The 26,541-nt window shown below is 46.5% G+C and overlaps 1 protein-coding gene across 4 annotated transcripts; it reads left to right on the forward strand.

The window, feature by feature from the left end:
• Positions 1–11,070: 11,070 nt before the first annotated feature.
• On the forward strand, positions 11,071–24,818 carry Dele1 (DAP3 binding cell death enhancer 1). 4 transcript variants are annotated; one of them, XM_008835517.3, is made up of 13 exons: positions 11,071–11,233; positions 12,120–12,234; positions 12,321–12,438; positions 14,305–14,452; positions 15,405–15,563; positions 15,796–15,884; positions 15,987–16,083; positions 18,583–18,725; positions 20,003–20,161; positions 20,256–20,348; positions 22,414–22,573; positions 23,234–23,461; positions 24,164–24,818. In XM_008835517.3, exons 1-12 carry the CDS (start codon positions 11,203–11,205, stop codon positions 23,458–23,460), a joined length of 1,539 nt encoding a protein of 512 aa, XP_008833739.1. In that variant the 5' UTR covers positions 11,071–11,202; the 3' UTR covers position 23,461; positions 24,164–24,818. The 4 variants fall into 4 exon arrangements, with proteins under 4 accessions (XP_008833739.1, XP_029420571.1, XP_017654307.1 ...); XM_029564711.1 differs by having other exon boundaries at positions 23,318–23,461; XM_008835516.3 differs by having other exon boundaries at positions 11,072–11,233; positions 24,218–24,818.
• Positions 24,819–26,541: the final 1,723 nt, after the last annotated feature.

Below are 26,541 nucleotides of genomic sequence, written 5' to 3' on the forward strand. Positions count from 1 at the left end.
CTGCGCTGGGCCCAGGCTCGCAGGGACCGAGAGCCCCCTGCCGGACACCGCGGGGCACCCCTACTACACGGCCGCGGACGGGCAGCTCTCGGGCTCCAACGCCTCCAGATGGCACAGCTGCAGCGACAGCGCGCACTCACACCAGCGCCCACCGCACTGCGGCCGCGTCCACATAGCCAGCGCCCGGCTGGTCACGTGCTTGGAACCCCAGGACCCGCGAATTTGTGGCTATCGACCCCGCCGCCAGGGAACTCATCCGGTCAGGACAAAGCTGCCCTGCAGGAGCGAGAGCTGCCAAGGAGGAATGTGCAGTCCAATCTCAGTCCCCATTAGCTCTGGCTGAGTGGGCCACTCAGGGGTGGGTTAGGAGGTAAGGTGTTGGGTCCTAATGTCTGGATTCAAATCCAAATCCCAACAGCCACTACCAACTGCGTGTCCTTGAGCAGATTTCCCTTCCTGAAACAGGGTTTCATCGTCTGTAAAATGGGAATAACAGTACCAGGCTCCCAGAGGAACTGTGGAAGGCAAACGAGAGAGAAGCATGCCAGGTACTTAGCACAGGGTACAAATATACAAAGCTGAATAAATGCGGGCTGTTGTCATTAGGATAAAGGCTCACCTCAGCACAGTCCACGTGGCTCCACAGAATGGTGCTCCAAGCTCCACAGCCTTATGGAGGCCATGACCCACTCCATCACTTGGCTCCAGATGCACCTTGCCTTTTGCCCAGCGGCTGGATTCCCTTCTGCCTGAGGCCCTATGTGTGTTCCCTTTGTGGAAGGCTCTTTTTCACCTTCTGCTTCAACACAGCCTACCTTTTCTTTGGACCTCAGTTTGCTGGTCACATCATCCAGGAAACTCTTCCTCATTCTTCCCTCCCCAACATGTGGTTCCTCTGCCCTAGCCTGGGTTTCTTACTCCCAACGTTTCCAGTTGAAATGTAGCCTCAACTTGCTTATGTCCATCAACCCAGACAGTTCAATCCACGAGGCCAGTAGCCCAATCTATTGTGTTCCCTGCAGCATTTTCAGCCCCCAAGACAGTGATACTAGGTTCTCCAATTGCAGTGAAAGACCAGGGTCGTGGGTGAGCCTCTGAGGTCCCATGGAATTCTGGGTCTTTTACACTTTCACCAGTTCCTCCCAACAGTAAATTCCTATTGCTATTGTCATTTAGGCCAGGCCCTGTGCTGGGCACCAAGAACACAGACATAATTTTATCTCTGGCCTAATGGAGATAAGGTACAAAGGCAGAGACGGACATGTGAACAGAAGGCAACACAGGTTGGATGGAGACAGACAGCAGAGCACGGGTGGGGGATGGTCGGGGGGAGGGTTGTAAGAACAGGGCCCTTGGCTCTAGGAGGTAAAGGTGGACCAAGCTAAGTGTTTTCCCTGCATTATCAGAGTAAAACTCAGGACAACTGGGAAGGCCTATCATTATCCCCACTGTACAGAAGCACAAAGGAGTTAACAACTCACCCAGGGCTACAAAGATAGTAATGGCAACAGTGGTTCTGAGTCAGAGCCAGAACTGTGAACTACTTTGCCATGCTGCCTGGGAGGACACAGCTGTGAGGCTGCCCCACCCCCACCCCACCCCCTGTGCTGTGGGAGTGGGAGCGCTGCCCCCTCTGAGTTCTCTCTGTAGGAGTGCCAACACCCAGGAGCAGAGAGTAGGCAGGAAGAGCAGGGCTCCCCAGCCTGGGAAAGCTACACACCTGTTTCCACACCTGGAACCTAATGAATGCTCACAAGGTTGGTGCAAAGGGAACCTTCGAGAGCAAAGCAAAATCAGGAGCACTGGCTTCTGTGCTGCTAGCTTTGGAGGAAGCTCTCAGCCTGAGCCCCCACCCTCCTCACCTTCTTCACCTCTGGGAAGTGCAACAGATCCTGCTACATCTTGCACTGCCTCCAGCTTTTTTAAAGGCCATATTCCCATCCTTCATGTTGCTCTCCAATGGCAGCCCTACCAGGCCTCCTGATCCTAGACTCAGCAGCATGGACCTGGGAGGCTGACAGGAGAATCCTGCTTCAGGGTCTTCCGCTCTGAGGCCTGGCTGAAGAACAGGGATCTGATGAGACTACTCATCTCTTTTTTCGGGTTTCTGCATTGTCTACCTCTCAAAACCTTGTATCTTTCCCCAGAATCTGGAAAATTATTTTTAAATTACATTTATTATGCGTGTGCACACGTGTGTATATATGAACATGCATGCTGAAGCACATGTGGAGGCCGGAGGAAAACTTGTAAGAATTTGTTCTCTCCTTCTACCATATATGGGTCCCAGAGATAGAACTTAGGTTGTCAGGCACTTTTCTCCACTAAGTGTCAGCACTTTTCTCCACTAAGCCTTTCAGCCAGTCTTTTTTTCCCCTTAAGACAGAGTAGCCTGGCTAGTCTCAAATTTGCTATGTAGGTTGAGGATAAATTTGAACTTCTGATCTTCCTGCCTCTCTGGTGCTTGGATCACAACTGTGTGACACCATACCAGTTTTATTCAGTGCTGGGGAATGAACTCAGGGTTTCAAGCATACTAAGAGTGCCTTCTAGGAAATCACTCTACCAAGTTACATCTGCAGCCCCAAGTGTCTGGAGAATTTGGAAAGATGGGTCTGAGGTTGCTCACAGCAGAGCATTTAAACAATTGGTAGATGCCTGGAAGGAAAGAGGGATAGAGGTAAGGTTGATCATTGCCACCAATTTATTGAGTCCCTTCTATGTGCCAAGCACTGTACTTAAGGCCCCATTATACAGATAGGAATTGAGACTCAATAATTCAAGTAAGTGAGGGGTGTGATGTCACAGGCCTTTAATCACAGTACTCAGGAGGCAGAGGCAGAAGGATCTCTGTGAGTCCGAGACCAGCTCGGTCTACAAAAGGCATGTACCACCATGCTGGGCCTTGCTAATATACTCTTATTTAGAAGCCAACAAAACAAAAACAGAAGGGAGTTCCAGGGAAGAGCAAAAGGCATAGAAGTGAAATGTGGAGGGGGGAAGAAACAAGGGCAGAAACAAACAACAGATGATCAAGCGGTAAGTGCAGTACAAGGGAAGCTGGAAAGGAGACATATTCAAGGGCCTGACACAAGAGACCTTTTAACAAGGCCTGGTAATTAGCCGGGTGTGGAAGTGTCTGACACCTTTGGGGTGTCTGTACAGATCATGAGAAATCCAGAAGAGAGGCTATTCACTCTGTTGGCTCCTAAGTCTACAGTTCTGGTCTTTCCTGGGTTCCAGCTGTACCTAATTTTTTGGATTCTGCCCCTCCAGATTCTGATGCAACTTTTACAGCGAGTCTTCAGTATTTACAATGACAGGCCAAACTGACATGGAGGACAGAGAAGGGAGGTGAGCCAACCATGAGTTCAAGGTTGCTTTCCTGGATCACTTAGGGGAAATGTAGACAGAAATAGGAAAGTGGGATAATAAGGCTTGCTGGGTAAGACTTAAGGAGTCAAGTGAATTGAGTACTCTGGGTCTGAATGTGCCCTGGCGGTTAAAAAGGTGTGCTCTGGTGACTCTAGTGACCAGTACATCAGAAAGAGATTGAAGTGGGTGACAAGGCTGAAAAGCTAGGGAGTCCTACAGAAACAAGAGGCAGCATGTGTGCTGAGAAATCTGGCAAGGGAGAGAAACAAAATGACAGCTGAAAGAGGCAGGAGGATCAAAGAGAGGACTTGTCCTCCAAGATAGGAAAGGCCTGTGTATATTTCACAGGCAGAAAGCAAAGACTTAGTAAAGCGATGTATGCTTTGATATGAGGGTCAGGATAATTATAGAGGCAAAGTTGTAGAAGAGACAGGAAGGGAACAGTTTGGCCCCAGAACAAAGGCAAAGCTCAGACTTCTCCAACTGAGTCTGTGTGCTTGTCACTTCCTCTAAGTCATAATCATGCCCTATATTTGTCTAGTATGTGACAAATGTCCAGTGTGCTCAGCTGCTCTCAGGTTAGCCTTCTTCTTCTTCTTCTTCATCATTATCTACTTACCACTCATTAATTGGCTGGCAATTTAAATATATTATCAGGGGCTGGAGAGATGGCTCAGTGTTTAAGAACACTGGTTGTTCTTGCAGAAGACCTGGGTTCGAATTCCAGCACCCACATGGCAGCTAACAACTGTCCATAACTCCAGTCCCAGGGGATCCAACAGCCTCTTCTGACCTCCGCGGGCATTGCACAACACGGGTGCACTTACCTACATTCAGGCAATACACCCATGCACATAAAATAAAAAATAAAAATACTATCCTTGAGATGGGTAGTATTATTATTAATACTTACGATATCCATAACAAAACAGAGGGAAAAGATAGCAACTAAGCCAGGCATGGTGGTGCACACCTTTAGTCCCAGCACTCGGGAGGCAGAGGCAGGAGGATCTCTGTGCGCTCGAGGCCAGCCTGGTCTACATAACAAGTTCCAGGACAGCTGGGGATACGGGGAGACCCTGTCTCAAAAAGACCAAAAAAGAAAGAAAGAAAGAAAGAAAGAAAGAAAGAAAGAGAGAGAGAGAGAGAGAGAGAGAGAGAGAGAGAGAAAGAAAGAAAGAAAGAAAGAAAGAAAGAAAGAAAGAAAGAAAGAAAGAAAGAAAGAAAGAAAGAAAGAAAGAAAAGACAGTAATTAACCTAAGAGCCTGACTACTTAGTGGGAAAGCTGTTATGTCAGACAGCCAATACCAGAACCCCTGCTCTTCTGTGCTGCTTCATGACACTTGAAAGCGTTGAAAATGGTCACCTCCAGGGAGCTGGACTGGAGGGTAGAGAGCATGGAGCAGAGGTCTGCTGCTTTTTGATATAACCCTTTAGTGCTATTTGACTTTTTACTAGAGTAGAAACTCTTTCAATGACCTTCTCTGCCCTCTTCTACATTACATTTTCATTGGTAATGAAAAGATAATTTCAATTTCACATATCTTTTTATCTGAGAGGTCAAGTCCACTAAGCTTGGCATGCTCCCTGCTCCTTGCCAGCGGGTTCTTCCTTAGCAACTTCACACCTAAGTATAAATTGTTTGACCACCTGACCAACCCGTCCAGATTCCTACCAGGCAGTAGCTTTTTTGCAATATGTTCTTTTAAAAATAAATGAAACAAAACATTTGTATAAAGGGGTTTGCATTAAAATAATTCCACTAGTAAAAAGCAGAAAGAAATGGTATCAGTGCTGAGATAATGACCAGCCTCCTCAGTGATAAAGGTGAAGTCTCTGACTGAGAAGGGACAGGGTGAAAATGAGGACTTGACCTCTTTTCCTGGATCCAATCTGTCCCCCACACAGCAGCCAAAGGTCTTTCTTGGATCCTCTGGCTCAGTCACTCCCCCGCTGAAACCCTTCCTAGGTATCCTTTGCCCTCAGTGTCCAGACATCTTCAGGGCTCATGCAGCGTCATTTACCTTTTCTAGACTGAACCCCCATCAGTGCCCAGCCCAGGCACTGCCCCCTCTACAGTCATGGTGTTCTTAAGTTGTACTTTCTCTGCTAAATTGTATTTTCCTTGCCTTTTTGCACTTCCCCTGCCTAAACTGTTTTCCTTTACTCTTCTTCCTTTACCTGCCTGGTTCCTAGTCCTCATCCAGTATTTTTTAAGACAGGGTCTCATGTATCCCAGGCTGGCCTCCAACTTGCTATGTAGCTGAGGATGACACTGAATTTCTGATCATCTTGCCTCCACTTCCTATTGCTGGAATTACAGATATGTGCCACCATGTCTGATTTATGTAGTTCTGGGGCTCGAACACAGGGCTTTATCCTTGCTAGACAAGCACTCTATAAATCAAGCTGCATCCCCAACACCTCAATTTTGAAAGAAGTCATCCTATTGGGACTGGTGAGATGGTTCAGTAGGTAAGAAAGCTTGCTGTGTAAGCATGAAGATTGTAGTACAAATCCTCAGTCCCTATGTAAAAGGCTGGGCATAGCTATATATGCCTATAACCCCAGCACTGGGCGGGGAAGGTGGGGGAAACCCTGGGCTTGCTACTCAGCCAGCCTAGCTAAAATAACAACATTCTGGTTTAGTGAAAGACACTGTCTTGAAGGAATAAGGTGAAGAACAACAGAAGATATCTAGCATTCTTCTATGGGTCCTCTACACACATGTGCATAAGAAAGCACATCTATCTACACACCCACATGCTTGCTCTTTCTCTCTCTCTCTCTCTCTCTCTCTCTCTCTCGCTCTCTCTCGCTCTCTCTCTCACACACACACACACACACACACAAATGGAGTTGTCGTCTGGTGTGGGTCTCGCCTGGGTGTTCCTGCAGAAGTTTGTGCAGTCCCATTGTAGAACCTGCCAGTCCCCAAAGAACCACACAGCATTGTGCAGCCTGGTGCCTTCCCTTCCATGCCAATTCTGGGCTGGCCTTCTAACTTGTTTTAACAAACAGAGTACAGAAGTGATGTAGTGCAGGTGCCAGCTCTAATCTTTGAGAAGCTGGGTAGCTTCCACTTTTGTGGTTTTGGACACTCTGAGCCATTATGTAAGAAGTTTAGCTGCCCAGATGGAGAGGTCACATGGGGCTGAAAGGCCCTGAGACTACATAGAGAAGACAGGCAGTGTTTCTGGTGCCCTAGTTGTCTTCATATGACTCCCAATTCTGCTGCCATCTAACTGCAACCTCATGAGAGACATCAAGTAAGACCAGCAGAAATGCATAGCTGAGCCCAATCAATTTAAAGAACTCTAAGAGATAATGAAATGATTGTTTTAAGCCACTAAAATCTGGAGTGTTATGATTCTATAAATAATTAAAATATCACTCTATATTTGAATTGCCTACTAGCTTTGTTAGCCCCACTACACTCCTTCCTCTGTGAGAGCAGGGGCCATATCCTTTTATTTATTCTTGAGAATTTCATACATGTATACAATGAAATAAATCCCCACTTCATTCTTCCAACTCATCTGTTTCTCAATTTCATGTCTTAAAAAAATTTTTTTTATAACCCACTAAGTCCAATTAGTGCTATGCATATGTGCCTAAGTGTGAGGCCATCCACTGGGGCATGGGAAACCTACCAGTGCCATATCCTCAAAAAAACAATGCTTCTTCCTCCTCCAACCACCACCAGTAGCTTCTCAGTACGGAATGAGGCCTGGAGAGCACCTCCCTCATCTATACTGGGATTTTTGACTGGCTTGATCTTGGGTAGGTGATATACAGGTAACCACTGCTATTGTGAGTTCATGAGTGCAATGGCCATGTCACATCCAGAAGACAGCACTTCATGGCACTCCCCTTCCTCAAGCTCTTACATTCTTTCCACCTTCCCTTCCATGATGTTCCGAGTCTCAGGAGGGAAAGTAATAAAATTGTCCCATTCAGGGTTGGTAACTCACTTATTCTCCCTTAGTCTCTGCATTTTGACCAGTTACAAATCTCCTCATAACACCTGCCCACTGCAAAAATGAGCTTCTCTGATGTTTTACTTTTTTGAGACAGAGTCTCTCAAGTTGCCTGGAACTCAATATATACCCCAGGCTGGCATCAAACTTATGGCAATCCTCCTTCAGCCTCCAGAGTGCTGGGATTACAAGCATGAGCTATGATACTGGGCCACATCCGTTTTTTAAATTATTTTTATTTTTGTGTATGTGTGTATTGCCTGCATGTAGATAAGTGCACCTGTGTCGTGCAGTGCCCATGGAGGTGAGAAGAGGCTGTTGGATCCCCTAGAAATGGAGTTATGGACAACTGTTAGCTGCCATGTGGGTGCTGGGATTCAAAACTGGGCCTTCTTCAAGAACCAGTGTTCTTGACCGCTGAGCCATCTCTCCAGCCCAACCATATCCATTTTTAAGTTGTTATAGTCTCAAGACATTTCCTAGCACTGAATAAACTCATATATTTGATTAATGCAAATTAAGAGTATGTACAAGAATGAAGGCAACAACAAATGTCTACAATACTCCCTGTAGCATGTGTACATATTACTAGGGCTGATTAACTGGGTACCTGGACAAGAGATTCTTAAAGATGACAGCTTACCTTTGTAGAGGGATTGAATCAGCTTGACTTTGGGTCACAATGGCTGATGGCTTGGCACCTTAGCAGATTCTGACAAAGCCAAATGAAGGAAACAAGACTGCCATTCCAATAGTGCTCCTGCAGGTTGCCCCGAACAGATATAATGTGGGGATTCTATCTTCCCTCCACACTACCTGTCACTCAAGTTGTCCTTGATGTTCCCCAGTTTCTAGGGCTAAGGTATGTCATGGGGTTTGTTGTTTTAGTCAGGGTCTCACTATATATATATGATTGGCCTTGAACTCATGATCCACCTGCTTCAGTCAACAAAGTCCTGGGATTAGAGATGTGTGCCACCACCCCTGGCCATAATGCCATTTTGTACATGGGAGCAAGTATCTTGGCCTCTCTTTCAAAACCTTCCAACTAGCTGCAAAGGGGCTGGACCTCGATGAATGTATGCAGAATGAATTAGTTTCTGTTCAAATCAGTAATCCCTCGATTAGGGTCTGGTGCTCTTGGCTAGTATGGTCAAGTCCACAGGCATTTTGTAAACATACTCTGTGGGTTGACAGTTCATGCCAAGTCCCGTGTCAGACACAAAATGGGAAAATGCCACCCCTGCCCTGAGGGAGAGAGCTGGGGAGACTAGACTTACACAGATGAGATAATTAAAACAACAGGACAACATATAATTACTGCTAAACTGTAGTAAGAAATTAAGTGCTACAGGGACTGGGAAAAGTAGAAATGTAGTGAGGGCTCCAACAACTGAGTTGCAGAGTTGGGATCAGGCTGAGCCTTAAAGAAGGAAACCAAAAAGGTTAAGAGGAAGAAGAGCTGGAATTCCAGGAGGAACAACAGACCCAAGCCAGCACACTTACTATTTTATTCTGAGGTAGAAACACAAAGAATATGAACAGTGGCTACCCCAAAGCCCAAGGTAAGGACACTGATGAATAGTTCCCCAATAATCAAGCTCCTGGATCTTCAGTCTTCTCTCCTTGCAATGCCTTTTCTCCTTTTCTACCTGATAAACTTACTCATGTTTAAAGGCCCAGCTCAAATGCAACTTGAATCCTTCTACCATATATCCCAAACCCACTGTTCTTCTTTCTACTGGAACACTATATATACATTTGCCTACTCATCTTCTCCACTATTGCAACTAATAGTAATTACATTTACTGACCCTTACTATGTACTAGGACCTATGCTGAACTTTTATGTATTTGTCTCACAACTGTATGAGGTATTGTTCTCCTTATATTGTGGATGAAGAGGCTCAGTGTGGTTAAGAACCCTGCAAAGGTAACACAGCTAGAAAATTAGAAGGGTGAGATTCAAACCAAGATTTGTGAGACTAGAATCCACTTTTTTCCCCCTTCTTTTCATTAGTACTAGAGCTTGAGCTCAGGGCCTGTACAAGCTAGGCCTGGGCTCTAACACTGAGAGCTTCAACCTCAGCCCTACAATCTTCTCTCTTTCTTTCTCCCCTCCTTCCTCCTTTCTGAGACAAGGTCTCACTACATATAGCCCAGAATGGCTGGAAACTCATTGGGTCTTGAATGTCTGACCCTCCTGCCTTAGCCTCCTCACCACTGGGATTATAGGCCTGTGCCATCAGGTCTAGAACTATGTAGTTGAGAATGACCTTGAACTCTTAATCCTCCTGCCTCTGCCTCCAAAGGCCTATGTCACCATATTCCATTTGTCTACTTTTAATTTACTGGAGTCATGTATTTCTGGAGGCCACAAATGCTCTTTATCAATCTGTCTTCTCGGATCCTAGGATGGTGGCTGACATATGGCTTGAGATTGTTTAACAGATAAATACAACTTTGCTAACACATGCCTGGTCTAAGAGTAGGTACACTTGGTACTTTTATCCCAAATAGAGACTTCCACCCACCTAAAAGTCACATATGCGAGGAAAGAGAGGAAGTCTGAACACCTTACTTTTTCTCATAGAATTCCAGTGTGGGTAAAAGTGGAACTAGTCTATAAAAACTAGCATTGGCTGGAACCAAGTAGGAGGACTCTGACTGAACAGGTCCTGTGAATCCTCTTAGGGAGTTTGAAAAGAGCAGCAACTCAAGAATCTTGGCCTGTCAGACCAGGAAAAAAGTCAATATTGTTTCATCTAAGACTACCCTTGCAGAGACCCTGACAACAGATTATCATGGTGAGGGGACAGAAAGACAGCTCTGCACTGTCACTTTCAGCAGCCTGAGGAGTTCTGTTATTTTAGGGACTTGGACTCAGGCCAAACCAGGATTCCTGGTTTAGAGGCTGAAATTTTCAGGACTAGCCAGTAGCAGTTGGAGATTTTATTAATGATAACTTTAATATGGGCTTAAGAGTGAGGGTTAGAGAGAGGTAGTAATGGAAACAAACTAAGATATACCTAAATCTAAGTATGAACTCCTTAAGGAAGAGTCACAATTGTCCTAACATTAGCCATATATACCACTTTGGTGGTTAAGTGACATCTCATAGTTGCTAAGGAATCCCCCCCCCCCCTTTGATAAGTGAACTTACAGGGTGGCTCTGGAAATGCCTTGGCTAGAATTAGAATCTAGTAATGTAAAACCAAAAGCCACTAGGATTGCACAATGGGTTTAGTACATATCCTTTCCCTGTAATTGGAGTTTCTAAACGAGATTCCTAGAAAAACACAGGCTTATGGCTGAGAAGAGAGAAAAGGCCTTAAACAATTGTTATTTGTGCCGGAATTCTTCCTTGGCTGCTGAGGAAAGCTTTGTGAGGGGCTCCCTCCTTTCTCTCGTCCCTGTAATTTTTCTCTGCTTTTCTATCCTGCCTCAGGAAGTTGCCGGCCTAAATGCGGAGACAAAACTGGGCCAGATCTAGAACCTGGGATCAAAACTTGCCCTGGGCAGTTCTCACGGGTCCCACGGGCTTGCACTTAGGCAAATGGCCTTGGGAGACACGCCGGAACAACCGCTTCTTGTTAAGCTCACCTCCCGTACCCACACCTTGGGCCTGCACCATGCCCTTGCAGCTCTCACTCCGCCAGCGAAAATCCGCCCCACCCTCTACTTCCTCCCCGGAGCATCGTCCTTCCGGCGGGGCTCCTTGCTGATTGGCTAGCTGAGGGTTGGCGTGTTGCGGCCGCTGGGGACTTCTCAGCGGCCGCTCCGGCCCCTGTCGCGTGCTTTAGCCTCACTTTCTTGGCTGGGAGCATTCTTTGGTGCTGGCCACGACATGTGGCGCCTGACGGGACTCCTGGGCCGAGGTAAGGGGCGTCCGCAAGGCGACTTCCTGCCAGCAGCAGACACGGTCCAGAAGCTGGCCGCAGCGCGGGGAGCCTGCCAAAGCGGTAGTGGGCGGGACTAGAGCCTGAGGAGCGGGGCCGGGGCGGGGCTTCACCCCTGTCTTCTGGTGACGTTGGAATTTGAAATGTGGTAGAGCAAAAATAAGAAGGTGGGGCTTAGATCCGAGGAGATGGGTGGAGGGGAGGAGTCTATGAAAGGACCCGAGGCTTGGAGTGGAAACCAGTGAGAGGAGGAATTTCGAGACTAAAGAGCGTGTATAGTATGGGAGTATGTGTTTAGGTTTATGGTCCTATAACAATGGCATCAGAACTACATGGGAGAACTTTTTCAAAATGTATACTCTCTATCCTGAGAGCTCTTGCTTTATTAACTCTGGGGTGGCACCTTGGCAATCCTACTAAGCTAAAGATTTTCTTATGTCCCCTGGTTTAAGAGCCACTGCAAAGGACTGGAGAGGTGAGATTCCTAGTACCCATGTCCAAGGGTCACAACTTCTTGTAACTCCAGCTCCAGGGGATCGATACCTTCTTTCAGCCTCCATGTGCACATACCCATTCACAGACATACACATATACACATAATCAAAAATGATGAAAATGTTTCCTTTTTAAAGAAAAAGAACCACAGTAAGGGCTGGGAGAAGGACTCAGTGATAAAGTACTTGCCTGGAATGCTGGAGGTCCTGGGTTCAATCCCCAGCACCACAAAAGCAGTACATAGGCAGATACCAGTGATTCCTGGGTTCCTGGGGCAAGGCTCCTTCATGGACTAGAAGGAGGATTTGGGGGACCATCTTCACCTCAGTCCATCTCTGTTGGAATGACTGATTCTTGTTACTCTGCACAGCTCTTCCCCGCCTACTGGGACCTGGTTTCCGGGGGGTGACACCCAAACCTCCCAGTCCTGATGGGCCTCGGACAACCTCTTCTACCCTACTGGTCCCTGGACCCAGTTTTGACAGGTAAGAGACTGGCATCTTTCATGCATGTTGCCTCCTTCTGTTCCTCTTTTGGACAGAACTTGATAGCCTCTAATTGCATCATCTAGGTCAGGCCCACATGGCCCAAGGAGCAACAGGAAGCCAAAGTGCCATGGATGGAAGGATGCCTTCCATTGGATGTCTGCTCGTGTCTCCCCAAACACCCTATGGGATGCCATCTCATGGGTAAGCCTTCCCTAGTCTTGTCCCATACCTTCAGCATAGATAAGAATAATCCTGAATGAAAGAGCAGCCTAGTCCAGAAATGAGGGTAAGGCCATCATTGTGTCCACGGGGTAAGGACCACAGTTTTCATAGAATGTTGCGGTCCCTCCAGGCTATCCCATGCATTTATTCTCCATTCAGTAAACATTTATTTAACACCTCTGAACTAAGCACTAGGGACAAAGCAGAGAACAACAGAGGTATAATTCTTGCCTTCATGGAGTTTACCATACATAATAATAAATAGCTGATAAATTGTATGACTTACTAACGTGAACTGTTAAGCACGCATTATCTTTTTTAATATTTACAAAAATCTTGCAAGGGAACTGCAACCTTCATTTTATACAGAAGGAAACTCATACTTTGAAATATTAGTAACGTGCTTGAGGTCACATAACTCTTAAGTAGAAGAACCAGGTTATACTCTGCCATTCAGGCTGTACCATGGCTGCTCCACTTACTGTGATTTGTAAAAGCACCTAATGCAGAGCCTAATATATAATAGTTGCTCATTATATATTTGTTGAACCTGATCACTAAGGGATGATGAGTATGAACATTAGGTCTAATATGGCAGAATCTTTGCCCTTCAGGCAAAGTTCCAAATAGAAAGTCTGCTGATAAGGTATTCTGAATGAAGTGGCCACGTATATCACTCTCGTGTTTGCACAGTCCGTTCTTCGTACTTCATGCTGTACTCTGAGCAAGTGACTTGATGTAACTAAGTCTCACTTTTCTTAGCTATAAACTGGTGTCATCAGCAGAGCTGAACCTGGGGTGTCTCTATGACATGGACATGGCTCTCTGGGTTTCTGTGGACTAGGAACATATTATTCTCTAGAGAAGGGAATATTTTTCTGTTTTATCAAAGAGCTGAGCCCTAGGCCAATCCATACCTATTCCTTTAGGAAACTGGGCCTCGATTCCAGAGGTCCTGATGCCATCTTTAAATTCCGTTACTAGTACCCATGCAGAGGGGCCTACAGGCAAGCTTTCTCCAGTGCCATGTCACTTGACCCTGTGTCCATAATGTTGGTGCCTTATCTTCTTCTGACCTTAGCTCGCCATCACCCTCATGGGAAAGCTTTCCCTGACTCTTTCCTCTCAAACTCTGTGTAACCCTCTGCTTTGTTTTCTTGATGTTTAGCATAATTGCTAGTTATTGTATTTGTTTCTCAGTGTATTGGGGTTTTGTCTTTCTCAACACAAGATACAAAAGTCATGAGGGCAGAGACAATGTCTGTCTTATTGGCTATCATGCACAGTGCCTGTTGCAACAAAGAAATATTAGGCCATCTCTTCCCAGCACAGCACAGGAAGATAGGGGCAAGCAAGCAGACATTGGGATAGGAACTAAGTAAGGTCCTCTGTAGACTGTCAGCCTTTATAAGCTTCTACTTGTGCATATGTGACGTAGTTTGGTTGGGGACTCTGACATGTCCATATATTTTAGGCTAAGCCCCACCTTACCACAGTATCTTTTGCCTACCTAGACCTGTTCAGTCACTCACTGGCACAAGCAGCTATTAAGCTCCTACTCTCCCTTAACACTGCCCTTGGCTCTGGGGAAATACCAGAATACCTTGGTCCCTGCCTCTGTGCTGCTGACAGACAAAGCAGGTGTGACAGACCTTTGGTAAATGATTGTAGAGGACTGTGAAGTACCAAAGGAGAAGTTCTAGTGATGTGAATGTGCACAGTGTGGAGCTGCTCCAGCTTGTCAGGAAAGGCTCCTGAGGAAATGTTGATTGAACCGATGGCCACGTGTGTGAAGCTGTTGACCCGTGAGGCACTGTGTCCCTGATGTGCTTCTCTCTTTGCCAGGGCACTCTGGCCGTACTGGCCCTGCACCTGGCAAGGCAGATCCATTTCCAGGCATCACTGGTAGCAGGACCTCAGCCAGCTGAAAGCTGCTCTTGGCGCAGTCCCCTGTACCGCTTCCTCTCCTTTCCCTGGTGGCACCTGCACTCCTGTGAGTTCTTGATCCCCAGGGTGAGTGGGCCAGGCTGGGAGTTTCTCTGGGCCAGGAAGCCTTTCTGGCCACACCTCAGGAAAAGAGCCATCAGCAGCTCCTTGCCTTTCCTATCCGAAGTCAGAGGAAGGGGAGTGTGGGGAAGTGCTATCCACCCAGGGTGTGAGCCACACCTGCTCTTCAGTGTTTCTCCTTGCCTTTCCATCACCTCCTAGGGAGGGAGCACCTAGGTCCAGGCTACTTTAGACCCTGGGTGTGGCTTCCTACCCAACCCTCAACCAGTTAAGTTCAGTCCTTCAGTCACTCATCAGTCATGGAATATTGAATTTGTATTCTGGGGTATGTGCCAAAGGCACATGCCTCATGATTGAGACTCTGGAGTCACTGTGAGAGTTCACACCCCACAACTGCTGCATACTGTGCTTGTGTCCCTGAACAAATCAGTTTTCATTTCCCCACACCTCAGTTTCTTCATCAGTAAACTGGGGTAATAACAAATGGCATCACAGGGGTTCCTTGGGAAGACCAAATGAGCTAATATGTGTCAAGGACTTAGAACAGTGCCTTGCACATAGTATACACTTGGTCATTATTCACTGAAGTATTAGTTCTTGTCCTATGATTATAGTCATTGTCAGTGTTACCGTTAAGCAGAGAGCTAGGTGCTGGGCTACAATAGTGAATGAGGTAGACACTCCCTTCCACTGAGAGAATTCAAGCAGAGTAGTGATTTGTGCTCAGGATGGGAGCTCAGCATAAATATGGGCCCCAGGAGACCCCTGTGGAGGGAGGTCAGCAAGGCAAGTGGAGGAGAAAGAGTGAAAGGAGGGAGCTTCACAAGGCTTCCTCTAGCCTCCCAAACCTTATGTACTGACTTTGGCAAACCCAGCCCCAGCTCCCCAGGAGGAGCCCATCCCCTTCTGACCTGACCCTTCTGGCTGGTTCCTTCCAGCACTGCGGAGGCATGTTCTTCCCAGGCCTGATTGCCCAGCTCCCGGGTACGCTGGCCTCCAGGAATCGAGGCTGAGACAGGAAGAACCCTCAGTTCAGTCCCAGTGCCTTCCCTCAAACAGCTTGCCGAGAACTGGTCTCCAGAACCCACTCGAGGAAGGTATAACTTCACCTTCTAGAACCACAGAAGGGGGAGGGAGCAGGCAGATGGACCTCTGTTGCTGTGTGTGCCTAAATAATGGAGTGTTGTTCTGGGAGGCTTCATGCCTTCTGAGAGATTAAGAGTTACTATGAACCCTGGCCAGAGAGATCGTAGACTAGAGGAGAAGGAGGGAAGAAGCCACACCTTCTCTTCTCCCTGGCCTGGCTGGGTGTTGGCCTCTCCCTTGCAGAGCCCAGTGACTTTGGCTTCCTGCATGCTAGCAGGGACTTCACATCCAAGACAAAAGCAGCTGAGGCCCACCCCGCTGGTGAAAAGAAGGTATCATCCAGCTTTGGTCCCCTGGATGCCCATTCTACTTCCCTGGGGAGGGCAGTGATCCCAGTGACCCATCCCTTCATGCTGTTTGTATTTCTTCCCCAGGAACAAGACAAGTCCAAGGCCCTTCCCCTAGAGGAAGCTGTGGCTTCTATCCAGCAGCTCTTCCAGCTCAGTGTCTCCATCGCTTTCAACTTCCTGGGTACCTAAGCGATTCTGCCTCAAGGCAGGATGATGAGGAAATGAAATGGGCATGGGATGGGTGGAACAGAGTCAGTATAGGGAGTGGTTTCAACAAGAGAGATTCATTGTCTCTCAGGTAAGTAGACCATATCTGGCATGGTGGCTCAGTAGGATCAGGGACCCATCCTTACATGTTCAGCCAGTATTCAAAGTAGCTCTCATCTTGAGGTCTGTCTTGCCCATTCCAGCTTCTGCCCTCTTGTCTGTATTCTTGGCAGCTGAGAGGACGGAGAGGGTAAATTAAAGAACCACTCCTTCCCTCCACTGGCCTGACCTGGAAGTTGTACTTTTAGGGAGATACATAAGCCAAAATGTAGATGTATGGCCACAGGTACTGCAGAAGAGGCTGAGAAATGTCTTCAGTTGAATGTCCATGTACTTCCTTGAAAATTCCATCCTGTGTAGGTAGGAGAAAATAAATTGTAGAGGACACCTAGTATGCTCTACCTCACTTAGAAAGAGAGGTACCTGAGGTTTATTATGTCTGGGAATTCTGCATGCCACTTTGTCATTTGTCCTGACTCTGCAGTGACTTGGTACATGTCTTAGGCCATCTGATAGGGAGCTCCAGTTTCTCAAAAGCATCTATTAGGGCTTAGTGGGTGAGAGGCTGGGGTTCATGCAGAACATATTTACTGAATACCTTTTTGCTAACCCCAATTTTATGTGCTGCAGATAGAGTGGTCCACAAGACAAAGTCTTTACTCTTGTAGTGTTCATGTGTAAACTGAAAAGTAAACAGTGCATTGGCCAATAAATAGAATTTTCTATGATAAATGTTATGAAGAAATTAAACAAGGAGATGTTTTAGTAACTTAGACAAGGAACGACTTTACATGTGGACGTCTAAAACCTGATAAAACCACTTTTGCTTCCATATGGAGAAAGCTTTTCCAGCAGAGGAAAGAGCAAGTACCAAGATCCTGAGGCAGCAATGAGTTTTACTTGTTAAGGAAACAAAAGATGAGTGTGGCTAGAGCTTAGTGGTCACACTAAGGGGATGAAGTCAGAGAAGCAGGCAAGGCCCACATCAGGTAAGATGTTCTAAACCTCTGAAAGAGAAGAGATTTCGTAAGTGAGAAGGAAGGCACTGGAGTAGGAAGAAGGTTAGTCACATGATCTGATTTACTCTTCCAAAAGGTCTGTGTGGCTGTTGTACAGACCAGTGCGGATTGTAGTGGGGGCAGGGGAAAACGGGACCAGGCAGAAATAAGCTGATAGCTAAGCAAGATGTGATCTGGCTTCTCGTGGCTAGAGGAAGTAGCCCAGAACAGAGAAAGCTGAGTTACCAGTGGACATGGTATGATCCTTTACCCTCTTATATTTTCTACCCCAGGACAGAGGGCTCTGTGAACTCTGGACAGTGAATTTTCAGCAATCTGGGAGGTGACTGACTCTGCTCACTGAATGGAACGCAGCTTCTTCCTCATTAGTGCTTTGTGGTTTTGTGGGCCAGTCTCAGAATTCTGCCCATTCCTTCATTCATATATTCATTTATTCAGCAAGTGCTGAGCACTGTGCCAGAGCACAAAGGCAGCACAAGCTATAATCATATTTTGCATTTGTATAGAGTTTTCGCCCTATGCAAAATTACTTGTACATTCTTTTTCTGCCCTGCCTGTAGGATTTTACAGTCTAATTGAGAAGACAGGACTTGTTCTCTTGAAACAGCTGAGTGCATAGACAAAGGTTTGGTAAATTAGGAAAGTGCTAAAAGAGTTTAAACCCTGGGTGTGGTCCAAAGGTTTTAGAGCAGAAACAGGATGGGAGGCCTGATGGCAGAGGGAAAGTGGGGCCTATCAGGAGCCTTAAGCAGAGTTGAGAGTCAGCAAAGTGGAGAAGTGCCTGGTTCCTTTTCTGTTTCCTTTTTCCCTGTACCATAAAAAGGGCCCAGGCTTTGGAGTTGGACAGGTCTGTGTTGGGGCATTAGCTGTCTTCTGCTCTAGCTCCTAGTTGCCTCATAAGACAAGATTAGCAGTATTGCCTTTGCTGGTTCAGGTTGTGTGCATTGGAAACCCTCCCTGGCAATGGAAGCCCAGTAAGAATCTCTGGGAATCTCTTGACCTGCTGAGCCTCGGAAAGAACAGGAATCAAGGGTATTCTAGGGACTGACACCCACAGTGTCTCCAGGTTGTTGCTGTTCCTTTCTCCCTATCTCATCCTGATTAAGATTCACACTCCTGAGAAAGCTTCATTGGTAGGCAAGAGCACAGACATGTTGATTAACAGCCTAGGGGAGGAGTTATTCCCAAAGAGCAACCAGAACTATTGGCCAGAGAAGCAGACTGAGGCCTTGATGTCGTCCATGGCACTAGTGAGCCATCTGGAGAAGAAAATGCCACACACCAGGGTCTAGCACAAAAAGAAAGAGCCAGAGAGGCGATGAGGAACCTAAGCATCTGGCTGAGGATGTGGAAGGTCATAGGGAGCTGTGATTGAGCTCTGTGCTTTCCTATAGGGACAGAGAGCATGAAGAACGGGGACTACACAGCAGCTTTCTCCTACTTCCAGAAAGCTGCAGATCGTGGCTACAGCAAAGCGCAGTACAACGTGGGCTTGTGTCACGAGCATGGCAGAGGCACCCCCAGGGATCTCAGCAAGGTATTGTCCCTCTGCCCTGCCCCGAGGCCCAGCTGCTGAGCTCACAAAATGAACTTAAACAAGCAGATGGGGAAAATCCCATTTCTCTCCCTGACTCTATTGCAGCCCAGCTATGGGGCAGAATAAGATACTTAGAACTTACAAGAATTTATGCTCAGAACTCAGGGAGGGCAGGAATCTTGCCTTTCTTGCAACTATATCCTCAGAGCCTAGATTGCACCTTGATAAATAGATTAATTCTAAAATAGAAGGATAAGTACACAAAGGTGTCACATACAAAGTATTTTGGTATGTCATGTGAAAGCAAAAAAAAAGGAAGAACAACTTAATGTTCTTTTATATACTTGAGACCTTAACAGTGATATACCAGATCTCTATTTATGATGGGGAAAGGCATTCATAGTGTATTTGTTATGTCTCTTTCTCTGTATGTATATTTTTCTCTTTCTCTGTATAGTGTATATATTATGTCTGTGTGTGTGTATATATATACAGATGTTTACATATGTACATAAACACATGTATAAATGTATGTACAGTGTATACAATAAGCATGTAACACATGTCCATGGGAAGAATCTTGCAAGCCTATAAACAAATTTTTTTAAGCTTTTTTTGTATTTTATACCTATGAATATTTTGCCTGCATATATGTAAATGCAGTGCATGGGTGCAGGATCTGGGAAGACCAGAATAGGGTGTCAGATCCCTTGGAACTGAAGTTATGTTGTTAGCTGCCATGTGAGTGCTGGGAACCAAACCTGGGTCCCCTGCAAGAGCAGCCAGTGCTCTTAATTGCTGAACCATCTCTCCAACTCCCATATTCTAACATTTTAATAAAGTACTGTTTTTATAATTCTACCACTCTGAAGGCTGAAACAGGAAGATTGCCAGAAGTTTGAGGCCAGATTGGGCTATACGGGGAGTAACAAATTGCAGGAACTCTATAGCAAGACCCTGCTTAAAAATAAATAAATAAAACAACATTGAAACACTGATCTTTAGGAGGCAGGATTTCTTGGTGTTTTATGTTTGGCAGACTATCCTGTAATTATTATGTATTTATTTGAATGATTTTTTTTTAATTTCATTCAAAGTTGGGTGTGGTGGCACTCACCTTTAATCCTAGCAGAGGCAGGCTGCCTCTGTGATCTCTGTGATCTGTGAGTTCAAGGCCATCTGGGACTACATAGTGAAACTCTTGTCTCAAAAAAAAAAAATTCATTCAAAGAAAGAGCAAGTTACCTACAGACTATTTCTTTCTCCCATTACCCCAGGCAGTCCTCTTTTACCATCAGGCTGCCATCCAGGGCCATAGCCTGGCTCAGTACCGTTATGCAAAGTGCCTGCTGCAAAGCTCAGGCTCTTCCTGGGACCCTGAGCAGCAGAGGGCAATGTCTATACTGAAGCAGGCTGCAGACTCGGGCTTGAGAGAGGTGAGTGCCCACTGGTGGAGTCTTTTCAAAGTGTTTAGGGCATCTGAGGCCTAAAAGTGACCAAGATGCCTTTTTCCTTCATCCCTGACCACAGGCCCAGGCTTTCCTTGGAGTGCTTTTCACCAAGGAGCCACACCTGGATGAGCAGAGAGCTGTGAAGTACCTTTGGCTGGCAGCCAGCAATGGGGTAGGTATGAAACCTCTGGCGCCTGAGCACGCTGGGGATCCAGTCTGACAAGAAAAAAGGATTGGGGAACTGGTTCTCAGTTCTGGGCTTAGGATATTGTTTGCTAAGAGCCTTGGGCTGGTCCATTTGGGTGCTAAACTTAAAATCAACTGCTAGAAGTATTTGCTTTCAGACAGTGCAAAGTGTGGTGAAACAGGGTTCCTCCCCACCAGCCACCCAGCCTGTTGCTAAACATTTACCAGCACACTATCAGGATATCACTTCTTGATTCAAACCTGTTTTACCATCTTTAAAACAAACATAATAATGCCTGCCTTAACTGTCTACTACTTCACAGGTTCTTGGGAGTATCAGAATCCAACCAAGGTAACAGGTGTGAGGGTACTTTGTAAGCTACCCCTGATTATTTATCACAGTGGCCTGGAGAAGTCAGACACTTAATGATACACTTTCTAGGAGAGGGGTGCCCAGTTGTCTGTGAGCTGAGTATTGGCATTCAGGTGACGTAACCTAGAGTTTGTTTCATGGAGCATTACTTTCATGGGATACTTACGAGGAACGTGAGGGAATGGTTACTTGGATTTGTAAACACTAAGCCAAACAGCTGTTTTCAGTGTAGAAAATGTCAGCGCTTTCTATCACTGAAATGCTGAGAAGGTGAGCTATGGTTTGTTGGATCGGCCAGTGTATTGGACCAGTGTGTGTGTTGATTTGCACCTGGAAGAGCTGAGTCCTGGATTCAAGGGGCAATGTGCACTGTCCTCTCCTTGCGTAGGGTGCTACTACTTCTCTTTGCTGCTGATCAACACAACTTTATTGAACTCCTGGACATCAGATTCTTATCCTCAGCTACTCTGTGTTGCCCATAGTATCTGTCGTAGCTGTCAGAAAGCAACCAGTGTCACCAACCAGTGCCTGGCACTGTGTCTGTTCTTCCTTTCTCAGGAGGAGCAGACCTGGCATCCATGTGGTGGGCATACCTTGGGCCTCCTGGCCTAGTGGGTCAGACCAACATGCTGAAAGGAGAGGTGTACAAAGTGATATCTGTCATCCCTTAGAGAGCACTGTGCTGGGAAACTTCAACCTACAGGGAACTGTGTCTCCCTGGATTTGTACTGAGCAGTGTTGTAGGGGTAGAGCTTAGTCCTGTGTATGCCCATTACCATGTTCTACCCTGGCCTGTAGTCCTGAGTCTACTGTGTTTAATGCAGACTTTGGCCTACACCTGTCACATAAGTGGGGGCAGAATGTGTGGCAAAAATTTGTGGAGCATAGAGGTGAAATGGGACCATGGTTGGGAGTCCACAACTTTTTTTTTTTTTTAAGCCAAGGGATTGACTGACAAAAAATACTCTAGTAGAGAGGGGCAAATCAGTGATGTGGGTAGCCATAGGGGAGAATAATGCTCACAGTACTGATTGAAGCACTTTTCATATAGTGACTCAACAACCTAATGAGGTGGTATTCCTATTCCCGTTTGAGGCCCCAGGATATAGAATAGCTTGTTTGAGGTTACTCAGGTAGTAAGTGATAGAGCCTAGGTTGGAACCCAGATGAGCTGACTGTACAGGCCAGGATTCTAACATCTACCTACCTGTTCTGCCTCTCAGAGGAGTACCACATCAAGAGAGGAGAGTGGATTCAGAGCCATGGGCAAGGGGCATAGCCTTTAAAGAAGATATGCTTGTGCTATGGTTCTGCTTTGTAGCCCTTTCAGGCAGACTCAGGAAGGCAGACCTGGTTTTGGGAAGTATCCCTGCACCCTTTCTTCCTGCTGTGTCAGAAAGCAAGAGCCTGCCTCCAGTTCCCATATGGAACTGAACCCCTCCTACAGCCTTCTTTGAGCAGCCTCCGCAAGAGAAGCATCCACATTGGCAGGCTAGACTCTCCCTGGGCAGAATGACTCAGCTTCTTGATTGGCCGAGTGCTGGGCCTCTAGCATTTCATGGTTGAGGCCTGTGGAGTGGGGCAGACTGTATGAATGAAGGCCCAGCATGCCTGCCTGATTCCACCTCCCTTCTGTCTGAGCATTTCAGTTCTTCAGTCTGTCTGTTTTCTTCTTTAGGATGCTCAGAGCAGGTACCACTTGGGAATTTGCTATGAGAGGGGCCTTGGTGTGCAGAGGAACCTGGGAGAGGCTGTGAAGTGTTATCAGCAGTCAGCAGCTGTGGGAAATGAGCCTGCCCAGGAGAGGCTGCAGACCCTGTTTTCCATGGAGGCAGCAGGTACAAATGCAAGCCTAAGTGACCTGGTTCCTTCTAAGCTCAGTGCTATGTGACAGGCAAGGGTGGTAGCCCCTGGTCTCCTTGTCAGTCGTAGCCCTGGTGGTATTTAGGTACCCAGCTTTCAGAGTGAGGCAAACCTGAGTTTTTAACCCCTGATGTCACTAAATTAAGACTCCATGTATTTGAGCTTTAGTTTCTTCTCTGAAAATCAGAGGAATAGGCATAATCCATTAGCTTCTTGTAAGAACTAAATTTTATGAAGATAAGGGCTTAGCACAGCCCAGCTTGGTGGTGCATGTCTGTAATCCCAACACTTGAGAAGCTGGGTCTTATATTTCCAGGTTGGCCTCAAAACATAGCAAGATGCTGCCTAAATAAATAAATAAATAAATAGCTTAGCATAGTCTAATACACAGTAGGTATTCAATAAATTAGTAAATGGTGTCTGCTTATCATGACTTTGTAAGAGAGCCAGTGTCTTAAGGCTGGCTGAGCTACCCTTCTAGGCTGTGAGAGCCCTGCCCACCTCTGAGTCACTGGGGCTGGACCTGTTAACAATGCCAAGGGAGCCAAGACCTTTAAGAAGTCCTTGCTCCAAAGTAGGAGTCTTTGTGTCTTGAGAACTGCCTGAGTAAGCATTGCTGTCACCCCTTTTTGTAGCCTCAGGGCCCAACCACCTGGCCATGACAGGATTGAAGTCTTTCTCCAGTCCCTCTCTCTGCAGCCTGAACACCCTGTTGGCAGGTGCCTCGGGCCTTCCTCACGCTTCAAGCACTGGGAACCTTGGCCTCTTCTGCAGAAGTGGCCATCTTGGAGCCAGCCATGGAGCCCCCAGCAGGGCTCTCCCCTCCTTGGAAAGGAGTCTTGTAAGACTGGGTTTTGGCTAAGGTGAGATAAAATGCAGCTGCTGATGCCTCTTGGGTTAGGGGATGGGGGGAATTAAAGGTTGGATGACAAAAGTCAGGTGTTGGTATCCCTTCCTAGGGTAGGAATTCCAGTGGGCTCTCAGGAGCCCACCTATTTCAATTGCATGGCTAATCAATGACTTTGACCGTTTTCTTTTAGTGTCTCACAGAATGAGCCTTGGGTACACCAAAGAAATTTATTGAGTGACCCCTGAGACACTATCACAGACCTGAGTTTTCACTTTAGCCTTTGTTTCTGAGCAAATCATGCACTCTGTTCCTATGCCTCAGTTTTCCCCCACTCACACTATACCATAATTTGCTAACATGATATGCATGTCCCTAGTGGTTTATAGTATTTTAAGTGGCATGGAAGTTAAAATGTTTTGCTTTTGTAATATATTTAACATACAATATCAAATATGACTGATATTGACCTGTAGTGTTTTTTTGCACTTCTTTACCAAGTTAACTTTAGAAAAGATAGGAATCAACTTAAAGCAAAACATCATGTCAGTGTAGAACATATCTGAAAAGTTGGCAAAGATCATCGAGGTGGTTTTGGGAGTAGCTAAAACTTGTGGAAGGAACACTGAGTCAAGTCATCCCTGAGAATAGCTCCACCATTTGCCCTGGTTCACCCCCTATTGGACTCATGATCATTTTCATTTTGTCTTTGATTTAGACGGAAGGAGTTCCTTGCCTGAATGCCTGCATATGTCTGCTTCGTGTGTTTCAGACTTCCACCTTAAAGATGGACATTGTGAGCTCTCAAAGATATCACAACTTGAGTCCCAAAGAAGAGGCCAATTAGCTACTTCCCAGAAATTTTGAGCACCTCTGCAGCACTGTAAAGAAGAGGAATATATGTGAAGACCCAGGTTCTGGCTCTGCTACTGTCCCCGCTACTGGCCTAGCCATGTCACCTGGAAGCAGTGACCCTATTTGCTAACATTGTTACCTTATTGTAGACCAACAGCAACGGTGTGTGCTTTCCTACCTTACAGGATGGAGGTGTGGGCATTTCACCAAAGAAAGGACTTTACTGCTTGCTTAGGCCCCTAAAGGCAGGTTGATACTCACAGTTCCATGGCCTTATAAATCACCAGGCCTTGATGAGGACCAAAGCTGGCCTCCTTACTCCAGCCCAGGTTTTTGGTCTATGAGTTCACATTGCAATGTTATGTGAAAGGATTATCATTGCCCTGCTGATGTAGGAGTGCCAATAGAGATTGGGTACCTGGAGTCTTGGATCCAGTGGAGATCATGAGCCCTTTTAGGGAAAGGTGAGCTGGGAATATACAAGTGTTTAATAAAACAGATGGTGGATTATCTTGTCATCCTTGCCTTTGAGTATGTTGGGAAGAGCCAGGGAGATGGGCAGGGGGGGCTGAAAGCTGAGGCTCCATCCTCCTCTCTAAACTCTCCATTAACCAATTTAAAGGGTCTTAAAAGCTTCTCCAAGAGAGAGACTCAGGAAAAAAATGACTTCTGAGTCAACGCTAATGACTCCAATTACTGAATTTGTGAATAGCTGTCCCCTGGCTTCTGGAAATTAGCCCAAGTTCAATAGCAGAGATGTGGTTGAGGGTAGGGGGTTGGAGGGACCGAGGAGCACACCCCCTGGTGACTCCAGACCAGCCAGCATGGTCAGTTCAAAAGTGGGGGGATTTGGGAAGGAAAGTTACTCACATTTTCCTCAGCTGCCCACCCCTCCTCCCAACCTCTGTCTGGTCCTAGCCACACTTTTCTAGTACCTTTCTTCCCCTGGAGCCTTAGTGCCTCTTGTGCCCCCTGTTCCTTCCCAGGTCTGCCCTGCCCTGTCCTTGCTTCCCTTGGACTGTGCTCCTTAGGAGGGGGCACCTGGTCTGTAGGGGCTACATGCTCAGAGTTTTAAGCCCTGCAGTACACTAATTTCTCTGCCAAAAAGAAATTTTAAAAGGTTTCTGTGGTCAAATAAGTTTGGGAAGCACTGCCCTAGACAGCCCCTTTTTATAGATTCACAGTACATATCAGCACAGTACAGGTTCCAAGAAGCCCTGCAGTAAGACCAGAGTTAACCCATTGTGTTCCTCACTCAGGTAACAGAGCCTTCCTGAGAATGTCACCACCAGCATTCTAGGAACTTCACTCAATAGCTTTTGGGTCATTTTGGGACTCTGTTTCCTGTTTCCCCTGACTGTGCCTGGAGCCTTGTGCAGGTTAGACAATGGATCCAGGTGTCCTACGGTTGTGGTGCAAGGTGGCTCTCCCTCCCACTCAGTCCCTGCTGAATCGAACACAGACTGTCTGGTACCTAAGGTAGTGTGGGATATTTCTAAGCCCAGCCTTAGAAGGAAGAGCCTGTGCCTGTGGAGAGGGAAGGGTGGCAGTCCTGAGATGTTGTCAGGGGACCAAAAGCATTGGCTGTGCAGTTATTGTGGTCTCAGTACAGCCTCAGGGTACAGGCTTTGTGGGCAGACCGAAACAGCTGTGTTTCCATTAACATTCTGTTAATGACTTGTCAGTGCCCCAAGAGAAAATGTGAGAGGAGGACAAGGAGGTGGGGTGGCCCCACAGCAGGACCAGCAGGCTTGGATACTGGGGGATCCAGAGTTCTGGGCCTAGCATGCTAAGCCTTGAGTCCTTCAAATAGTGTTCTCTGCTGCTTCAGTTTCCTTTGAAGACACTGTCCCAAAAGCTGTGATGGGAACATGACCATTCAGCTCGTCAGGTTATCAGTGGTAATACAGTGCACAGTGAATGTTTAGTTAACAAATGACATATGTACCCCCTCTACCATGTGCTAAGCAATAAGCCAAATGACATATGTACCCCCTCTACCATGTGCTAAGCAATAAGCCTACACATAGTAGGTGCTTTAAATAATTGTTGAATGGATGAATGAATGATTTCCTATGCTCCTCCCCTCACTGTTGATCCTTATGGCACTTCTGACACTTGGAAATTATTCAAGAAATACGTGATGTGGCCACATGTGATAACTTATGCCTATAATCCACCACTCAAGAGGCTGAGGCAGGAGGATTGCCTTGAGTTCAAGGCCTACAGTGAGACTCAAAA

The sequence above is a fragment of the Nannospalax galili genome, unplaced genomic scaffold (assembly GCF_000622305.1).
Source record: "Nannospalax galili isolate Female #2095 unplaced genomic scaffold, S.galili_v1.0 scaffold1077, whole genome shotgun sequence".
In the NCBI taxonomy this organism is placed as follows: Eukaryota; Metazoa; Chordata; class Mammalia; order Rodentia; family Spalacidae; genus Nannospalax; species Nannospalax galili.

What these genes read in the sequence shown, in the direction of transcription:
- Dele1 (XM_008835517.3), top strand. Translation starts at nt 11,203, where the DNA reads ATGTGGCGCCTGACGGGACTCCTGGGCCGAG. An exon ending in CCAGAACCCACTCGAGGAAG is followed by an intron (nt 15,564 to 15,795) that starts GTATAACTTCAC and finishes TCTCCCTTGCAG; the next exon opens with AGCCCAGTGACTTTGGCTTC. An exon ending in CCCCCAGGGATCTCAGCAAG is followed by an intron (nt 18,726 to 20,002) that starts GTATTGTCCCTC and finishes CCATTACCCCAG; the next exon opens with GCAGTCCTCTTTTACCATCA.